This window comes from Anas platyrhynchos, chromosome 1 (assembly GCF_047663525.1).
Source record: "Anas platyrhynchos isolate ZD024472 breed Pekin duck chromosome 1, IASCAAS_PekinDuck_T2T, whole genome shotgun sequence".
Lineage (NCBI taxonomy): Eukaryota > Metazoa > Chordata > Aves > Anseriformes > Anatidae > Anas > Anas platyrhynchos.
The window spans coordinates 199,310,681-199,320,373 of NC_092587.1; the positions used below are offsets into that span (position 1 = coordinate 199,310,681).

At 47.7% G+C, this 9,693-nt stretch overlaps 1 protein-coding gene across 1 annotated transcript; it reads left to right on the plus strand.

Annotated features, from left to right (window-relative positions):
• Positions 1-3,495: 3,495 nt before the first annotated feature.
• Positions 3,496-9,270, plus strand: FZD4 (frizzled class receptor 4). Its single transcript, XM_005027767.6, has 2 exons — positions 3,496-3,838; positions 4,683-9,270. The coding sequence occupies exons 1-2, from the start codon at positions 3,569-3,571 to the stop codon at positions 6,009-6,011; spliced, it is 1,599 nt and encodes a 532-aa protein (XP_005027824.6). The 5' UTR covers positions 3,496-3,568; the 3' UTR covers positions 6,012-9,270.
• The last annotated feature ends 423 nt before the right edge of the window (positions 9,271-9,693 follow it).

The window sequence follows — 9,693 nt, forward strand, 5'->3', positions numbered from 1 at the left end:
CTTGCTCAAAATGCCTTCTATTCCTACATCCAGATCGTTTATAAAAATATTGAAAAGTACCGGCCCTAAAATGGAGCCTTGAAGGACCCCACTGGTGACCGCCCGCCAGCCTGACGCAGCCCCATTCACCATAACCCTTTGGGCCCTGCCCGTTAGCCAATTGCTCACCCATCGTATGATGTTTTTATTTAGCTGTATGCTGGACATTTTGTCCAGTAGGATCCTATGGGAAACCGTGTCAAAAGCCTTGCTGAAGTCCAAAAAAATCACATCAGCTGGTTTCCCTTGGTCTACCATACGGGTGATCTTATCATAAAAGGAAATCAGGTTAGTTAGGCAGGACCTACCCTTCACAAACCCGTGCTGGCTGGGACCAATGACTGCTTTGTCCCCCAGGTGCGCCTCAATACGTTCGAGAACCATCTTCTCCATGATTTTACCAGGCACTGATGTGAGACTGACAGGCCTGTAATTGCTAGGGTCTTCTTTCTGACCCTTCTTGAAAATCGGCACAACATTTGCCAGCTTCCAGTCTACGATAAGATAATAGATTATAAGTAATAGATAATATTACTTATTAACAAGATAATAGATTATAAGTAAGATTGTATATTCATGTAATTCCTACAACGTCAGTTGCCCTCTGCAAGTGTCTGCCTATCTTAGCTGTCTCTAAAGGGGCCGAGGGTGCTTAGACTCACTAATTAAGTCAGATAATTCCTTCAAGACTTAAAGGTAGGCAGGATGGTTTGGGCTGAAAGTGCTTTCCAAACAGCAGGCTCAAATCTCACTCCTTTAAAATCAAAAGAATGGTCAAGGCTTTGGAAAAGATGCCTTACAGTAAGAAACTCGGCAAGTTCAATCTATTTTGCTTACTGCAAAAAGGCCAAAGGGTGACTTAATAACAAGCTGACATTACCTACAGGGCTAATCTCCATGACTTCTCAACCTGGTTGGTAAAGATATAACAAAAGTCAGAGCCGAAGATAACTCAGACTAGAAACCCAATATAATTATTGGTGGCCACAATAAATGATGCTTAGAGCTTTGTAGAAAGGTAGTTGCTGATGCTTTAATGAAGGCAACCTCAAAATCAGATTTATTGAGAAAAAAGATATTCTGTAATTCAAACAATAAACAAGGAACTAACAGGGCTTGTGCTGTACAGGATTCAGGCCAGAATCTCACAACTGTCCAGCAATCTAAGAATCTATAAACCCACTATCCAGGAGGTTTCTTACTTTGATCTGTTTAAAGAAACTATTATGTACATGCTTATCATGGTGACATTTAATCACTGTTAATATGTGCATAAGGTTCAAAGCAGGGCAATTGCCATTTTTTCTAACTCAGACCGCTGGTATGATTTGCCAGTGCTCTTGTTTTGAAAACTAATTCCCATTATCTAAAAGACTTTCCAAAGCAAATATAACAGCGTAGCACTTTCTAATATTTATTTTGTGTTCCCAAAGAAAAAGCAATAGTGGTAGTTATTTCTTTTTGGAGGGGGCATATGATGGTTCTTTTTCTAAAACAATACTTGTGTACCACTGCAGCTTTAAAATGTCCCCCTGTCCCTCTTTTGAGTCAAAGGACTGGATCCACTGGCAGAGGAATAGGTAGCAGGCAAATTGATTAATGGGAATTAGGCAAAGGTCTACGCTGGTAGCAGCCAACGCTGCTTCAGTGCCTAATTGCTGCAGAAGACTGCAAATGAAAAGGCTTTTCATATAGTAAGATGAAGATTCATAGTTTTAAGGTCACCATGATCCTCCTCCCTCCAGTCATCTTTCCTACATAATTTGGACCAAAACAGAACATACCAAACCAAAACAAAAAAGCAGGAGGCAGAGACTCTCATGGGATTATTTTATTTTTTTTTTTTTTGAGTGTTTGCCTGTATGAACTACAGAATGTCCAGCACCCATTCCCGTCTGATTCAGATCATAAACTTGGTGGGGCTGGGAACAGCTTGGCGGACATTTGCAGCACACTGTGTGCATTCACAGCATTATCGCCGACCGAGATTAGCAGTGGAGCGCTGCTAGTCACAGAAGGCAATGCTTATGAGTAAATATGGACCTCAACAGGCTGAGCTGCTGACTACATTGTAGCCTCATTGCACGACCTTGGGACTGCAGCACTGTCTGCCTCTGTGTTTAAAAAGTTAAGATAATATGACTTGTCTGCCTCGCGAGGATTTTGTAAGACTGCAGTCATTGTTTATCAGAACTGGTTATAAACTATCACGGTGATGAGAGCTTTGTAAATACCTGTGCTCATGAAACCTTGGTTAAAACACCTCATGCTAGAAGGAGACCACTCATTGCAGCACGGCCACACACATATGGATGCACGGCTCTTGGCAATGGCCGTGCTCGGGACACCCACATATGTCACACACTGTACACACACACACACAGCCAAGCCAGAGGTCATTTAACCGGGGCTTTACAAACATTTTCAAAGCGCTTTACAAACAATTTCATTAATAGATGACATATTTTTGCTAAAGGCACAACCAGCCCAACCCGATTTTATTACAGGTGTAAACAACGCTGAGTTGAAGTGTGAGCCTCATGTGTCTGCTCTTAATCCCGGGGACACCCTACAGCTCTGCTCAATTTCCCTTCAAAATTCATGAACCATACATCTGTACTTAGGAGAGGTAGACAAACCCTACACCCATATGTGTTTAGGAGAGGTATATAAATCCTACATCCGTATGTGTTTAGGAGAGGTTCACAAACCCTACATCCATACATGCTTAGGAGAGACACACAAACCCTACATCCTTGTGTGTTTAGGAGAGGTGCTCAAACTCTACATCCTTATATATTTAGGAGAGGCACACAAACTCTACATCTGTGTTTAGGAGAGATATACCAACACCACGAAGTGCTTGGAAAGGCACCCTAGGTTTCTCTCTCCCCTTGAAGGTCCACCACCACCCAGGTGTGACCAGATTTACGGGTGGAGGAGGTGTTGGGAGAAAAGGTGGCAGCTTGGAGACCTGCCCTGTGGCCTGGCGAGGGCGAGGAAGGAGAGGAGGGAGAGGAGGCTGATGGCTCAGCCCAGCCTGCCCCTGGGGAGCCAGGCCTGAGCCTGGGCACCTCGGGGTGCCCCTCTCAGGCCCTGCCGCTGCCCTCCACCGGTGTGGGGACATCGGGGACCCATCCCCGGGTCACCGAGCCCGGGGGGAGGCATGGCAGGGCCGCTCGCTGCTCACAGCGGGGTCGCCGCGCATGAAGGAGGGGGAAAACTCCTGAGGCTCCGCAGGGCCGAGGGGCTCCGGGGTGGCTCCGGGGGGGGCTCCGCAGGGCACCCAGCGGGGCTCTCCCCCCGGGCCGGGGCTGTGGCTGTGCCCGCCCCGGGAGGCTGGGAGGAGGCCGGGGCTCGGGGAGGCGCCGTCCCCTCCCCTGGGCAGTTTCTCGGCGCGGCGGTTTAAGAGCAGAGCCGCCCCCGGCCCCTCCCCGTTGGAGCCGGCCCGGGCGGCACGGCGCGGCCGGGGCCGGAGCCGGGGCCGGGGGCAGGTGGGGGGCCGGGGGGGGGGGGGTGGGTCTCGGCCATGGCACGGTGCTGTGGTGGCGGTGGTGGCAGGGGGGCGGCCGGGCGGCTGCTGGCCCTGCTGCTGGCCCTGCAGCTCGGCGGGACGCGGGGCTTCGGCGACGAGGAGGAGCGGCGCTGCGACGCCATCCGCATCGCCATGTGCCAGAACCTGGGCTACAATGTCACCAAGATGCCCAACCTGGTGGGCCACGAGCTGCAGGCGGACGCCGAGCTGCAGCTCACCACCTTCACCCCCCTCATCCAGTACGGCTGCTCCAGCCAGCTCCAGGTGGGTCCCAACCCCTCAAAAAACTCCCAAATCTCTCCCCAAACCCCCTTCTCCAGAACCGGGAGCCGGGCGTTGTGCTGACATTTCCCCCATGTCCCCCGCTGCAAAACCTGGAGGGAGCGGGCTGCAGCACAAGGCAGCGCTGTGTGGGCTTCCTAAGGGGGGAAAAAAAGGGGTCCTGCCGTGCCCAGCCTGCAGGGACACCCCCACGGCAGCAGCCAGCTTGGACCCCGGGTCCCCAAATCCCTGAAGCCCCCCCGGTGTGGCTACAGCCCCCCAAAATCGCCGTGTTTCCAAAGCTGAGCGAGCGGCAGCGTTTTATGGCCGGTGCGAACCCGTCGGTGGCCCGATGGTGAAAGAGAAGCGCGTTCTTCCAGGAGGATCACAAACCCAAGTGATTCAGTAAATGCCTTTCCTTCTGTTTGTTTGCTAGCCGTGATATCCAGGCAGTGCCTTGAACAAAAATATGTATTTGTTTAAACCGCTTTAAAATATACTTTTTTTTTTCTTCTTCTTTCCTAAATTGCACCCTTGAGGTTTACATCTGGCTAAATCCCACTCGCTTTATTGAAAGTGATGGGCTAAATTTGCATGGGGCTAATCTGGGGAGTGAAACGTTCAGGCTTTGGCTTCGGACCACACTTGAACTGAAAGAAGGCAGCATTTTTAGGGTTTTTTCTCCTAAGTTTTTATTGTTCTTGGTTTATTTGTTTTATGCTGCTTCCTGTTTTTTAAGGCAAGGGACCAAAAATTACTGCTAAAAAGGCAAAAAGGAAAACTTGTTATGTTTTGACCTGTTGAATTTTCTCCTAACACGCTTGTGATTTCTGTTTCTCTCTTCCAGTTCTTCCTTTGTTCAGTCTATGTCCCGATGTGCACAGAGAAGATTAACATCCCTATAGGTCCCTGTGGTGGCATGTGCCTCTCTGTCAAAAGAAGATGTGAACCTGTTTTAAAAGAATTTGGATTTGCCTGGCCGGACAGCCTGAACTGCAGCAAATTCCCACCCCAGAACGATCACAATCACATGTGCATGGAGGGCCCGGGAGATGAAGAGGTTCCCCTTCATAGCAAGACATCCTTGCAGCCCGGAGAAGAGTGCCACAGCATGGGATCCAATTCTGATCAGTACATCTGGGTCAAGAGGAGCCTGAACTGCGTCCTCAAGTGTGGCTACGATGCTGGGCTCTACAGCAGGTCAGCGAAGGAATTCACAGATATCTGGATGGCCGTGTGGGCTAGTCTTTGCTTCATATCAACTGCGTTCACAGTCCTGACCTTCCTGATTGATTCATCCAGATTTTCCTACCCGGAGCGCCCAATCATATTTTTGAGCATGTGCTACAATATTTATAGCATTGCTTATATTGTGAGGCTAACTGTGGGCCGGGAAAGGATATCCTGTGATTTTGAAGAGGCAGCAGAACCTGTTCTTATCCAAGAAGGTCTTAAGAACACAGGATGTGCTATAATTTTCTTGCTGATGTACTTTTTCGGGATGGCTAGCTCCATCTGGTGGGTTATTCTGACATTGACGTGGTTTCTGGCCGCAGGACTCAAGTGGGGCCATGAGGCTATAGAAATGCACAGTTCGTATTTCCACATTGCAGCCTGGGCTATCCCTGCAGTGAAGACCATTGTCATTTTGATTATGAGACTGGTAGATGCAGATGAGCTCACTGGCCTGTGCTACGTTGGGAACCAGAACCTGGATGCGCTGACGGGCTTTGTTGTTGCTCCGCTTTTTACCTACCTGGTTATTGGAACTTTATTCATTGCAGCTGGGTTAGTGGCCTTATTTAAAATCAGGTCTAATCTTCAGAAAGATGGAACTAAAACTGACAAACTGGAAAGACTGATGGTTAAAATCGGTGTCTTCTCAGTGCTGTACACCGTCCCAGCAACGTGTGTCATTGCCTGTTATTTCTACGAAATCTCCAACTGGGCCATTTTCCGCTATTCGGCAGATGATTCCAATATGGCCGTGGAGATGCTCAAAATCTTCATGTCCCTCCTGGTGGGTATCACTTCAGGTATGTGGATCTGGTCAGCCAAAACTCTGCACACGTGGCAGAAGTGCTCGAACAGACTGGTGAACTCAGGGAAAGTGAAACGGGAGAAGAGAGCAGATGGTTGGGTGAAACCTGGGAAAGGGAACGAGACTGTGGTATGAGAAAAGGATGACACCCCCCCGATGGTCTGACTGCTCTCGCCTGAAGGACTGATTGTGTATAAGCATTGCAGTGTAAATGCTGGGAGCAGAGTGGGGAGACAGTAGCAAAATTGTCTCTTGAGGAAGGAGAAAAAAGCCTTAAAGAATAAGCAAACAAAAAAATCATGCTGCAAATACAATAGCCATAAACCATGCTGCCCAAAATAGGAAAGCCCAGGGAGGCTTTAAAAGCTGTGAAATATCCAAACACATTATCTTCCTTTTTTTTATAAAGTAGGATGCAATATTCTGATGTGTTTAGAAGCAGTGGAACTGTAGCCCACAGCTGTGGGATATTGTCTTGTGTTATATCGTCTTACAGCTGGTGGAGGAAAGGCAGTCTGGGTCCAAGTTCTGTGCTGATTTAGGGGCCAGTTACCAGAGATGGAGCACCCAGAACCACAATTAGTTGTCTTCTTTCCGAGTGCAGCATCGGGAAGGAAGTGCTCGCTGAGGGTTGTGTCTCTACACTCTGGGGAATTCTGTTGCTCCCGTATGCTGCACGAGTCAGCCAAGGATCAGGTCCTCCAACAAATAATTAAGCAGACTTTCCAAGTCTGGGAATTACCCAAACTAAGAAGGATTTAGTGAGGTATTAGTGAGGATGACTCTTAAGTCATCTGATGGTCTAATAATAATTTTGACTCCTCTTTACTGTCTGTAACCTGGTCTGAACTGAGTGTTTCGTTCAGGAATTTGGACCTCCCTAGGTCCCTTCCAACCTGAAGTATTACATGATTCTGTCAATATTTCAAATGTTTTTAAAAAAGCTTTACTCAAGGTCATTGTCAGAAGTAGAGGAATATGTGGAAGCTTGGAAACTGTGCGTGCTGTTATGCATCACTTAGCATCGTCCGCCTGCCTCTGCTCCTGTTCCTTCAGGTGCTCCTGCAATTTCCAGCTGACTACTTTATTTTGCTGCGTCTAATAGCTTTAAATAAAGTCTTACGTTGTAGTGCTCCTTCCTACAGGAAAGAGAAAAATGAGTTGAGGGTCTCTTCAGAACAATGTCAGTTTTCTCCAAGTAAACTTATCTGGCTCTCTGGAGACCATTGCATGAAGCAATTAAGTCTTAATATATTTCATTCGGTGCGATGGTATCTCTGCAGACGCCAGTCTGGGAGAAGCGAAATGTTGAGTTCCTTGGCAACCTCATGTTCACACAGCTCAGTTGTATAATTATGTGTGTCAGTTACAATTAAAAGAACATTCTCAGTCCATGACATCGCAGTACAGCTGACTGCCTTAGAACGAGGCTCCAGTTGCTCACTGACAGCTATGGAGATACTCTTTTTTTTTTCCTTAACATATCGATGCATACAGGATGCGAGCAGGCATTCACTCCTCAGGAATGATAGAAACATTGTCAACTTTCTAAAGGGATCCAAGGAGAAGAGATCCAACTTCTTGATGAATAATGTTGTTTCACAGCAGCTTTCAAGTTGTCTTAGTCTTTTAAATGTGGAGGCAATGGCTTGTGCTTGTGGGGAGCTTGAGCCTTGTGTCTGAGCTGGTTTGGCTGTTAAGAAAGGTGATGCAAACAGTGACAGCCCGCAAGCACTGAAGAGAACACTGGTTTGATGTGCTGTCCCTTTGAAAGACCTTCAGTTTTATCTGTGTGCCCTAAATTTTTGCTTCATTTGGTTGTGTGGAACCAGCTCAGCTGCTGAAAGTCCCCCCAGTACCCTGACTCCCATGACTTTTGAGGGCAGCTGAGAACATGCACTGATTTAGTACAGTCCTCACTTTTCCTACAGGTGCCCCATGTGCTTCCCAAACCACAATTCATTCCAGCTCTGGCCGTGAGCACTAATCTGTCCCAGAAGTGTGAATTGTTTCAATGTCAATGTTGAAACATGTGCTAGAGCATATTTTAAAAAACAAACAATCAACCAAACAAACCCTAATTGCAGTCTTTGTGGTCGGGCTCCCTCTCTAGCAGAACAAGTGACAACTTGACACATTCTGCTCAATGCACAACCATTGTCTTGGCCAGCGCTGCATACCAGCTGAGCCTTTTGATCCTCTCTATAAAGTCTCTCACCATTAGTGTTGTGTTTGGATCTGGCTATTCCTCTGTGGACGGGGAGTTCTGCAATACGAAATCTTCAGATGGTTCAGACTCTCCGTGACGTGATCTGTCGGCTGACCCAGCAAGGGATGTACAACCAGCAGCTGTATTTTGACTTTCAAGGGGTGAGGACACAGTATGAGCCCTGTCTTGTAACCTAGCCTTGGCCTGTGCCAAGGTGTCACGTTCACTCAAGTGTCCTTCAGTCTGAAGCGCCTTGGATACTTTCCTGGCTGATACAACTCCTGCTTGACCTGACTGATTCAACAAACAGCTTTTTTAACTGTGTTGTGTACACAGAAGTGAATGTTAAGTAGCACTCCTGTTACCAGATCCTTGCATCTCTGACTGCGGCGCTGTGGACTGTGACTAGACGGATGTCCCTGGTGATTCGAGACACTGGAAATGAGTTTGTTGAGGACACCACTGTGTAGCAGGTCCTCAACTCCCACATGGCTAAAGTGTGAGGCACTCAAATGCCATGGGTAGGAGGTGGGGTGGGGAGAGACACCAGTAGCTGTTCCTGAAGGAGCATCTTCTCCAAGCTCTCAGGAGCACTGTGCCAGCTCTTGCAGTGACAAAACCGTTCTGTGAATGTACCCATCCATCTGCATTCACCTTTCTCTGCTCCGGGGATGTCTGAAGGGGAAGTCACAGCAGACAGCCCAAAACCCAGCAGTCAGGGAGAGTGGGTATCTGCAACTCGTCCATTCTCTCATTTCAGCGTTGTTATGAATTTAAAGCCAAAAAATGTGTGACTAATCCTCTCTCGGAAGTGCAGTTGCTGTGGTTATACAACGAGAAACCTTTCGGCGGTTACCTTCCTGGCACGGGCCCTGCTCCCTCCAGCTCCGTCTGCCCGTCTCTCCCACCCCAGCGTGTGGCTTTTTCACCGCACGTTTCTGAAGCATCTCTCAGAGAGGTACAAGCCTGGCTCCTGCGTTGAACAGACAGGTTAGCTCCTTTCTCTGAGCTTCTAAGGAAATAGACACTGATTATTTTGGGGTGTACAGAAAATATATCTGCTCTGATGTATGTACTGTAAATTTCTAATTTATCACTGTAAAAAAAAACAAAAAACATAAACAAACAAAAAACCTTTGCTATTTAATTTTTATATCAAAATAAAATTTTAACCTCTGTGGATAACTAAGGTATTCCTGGCAGCCCTCATGTTTTTGTTGAGTTTGTTTCCTGGATTGGCTATGCTGCTGTTGCATGTTCTTTTTTCCCCTGACAGAAGAAGGACGCGTGGTCCAAATGGGTTAAAACAGCTCAGTTTGGATCTCATGTGGGTTGCAAAAGCATCTCTGCCAACTGGAAACAGCTGAGAACAAAACATCACTGGGCAAGAGTGAAAGTACGTACGTGTTTCAGTGCTTGCACATGGGGTGGAAAGAAACTCTTTGAAAAGCAGCGTGTAGGTCCATGAGCCTGTGGAAGAGCCAGGAGGCTCTTGTGTGCTTGTGCTTGTCCCTGTGTGCCACCAGAACCAAATGGCAGCAAAAACACAACTGTCCACTGCTGCTGTAGCAGTGCTCCTGGGGAAAGCAGGGCTTTGTGTAAGGTTCC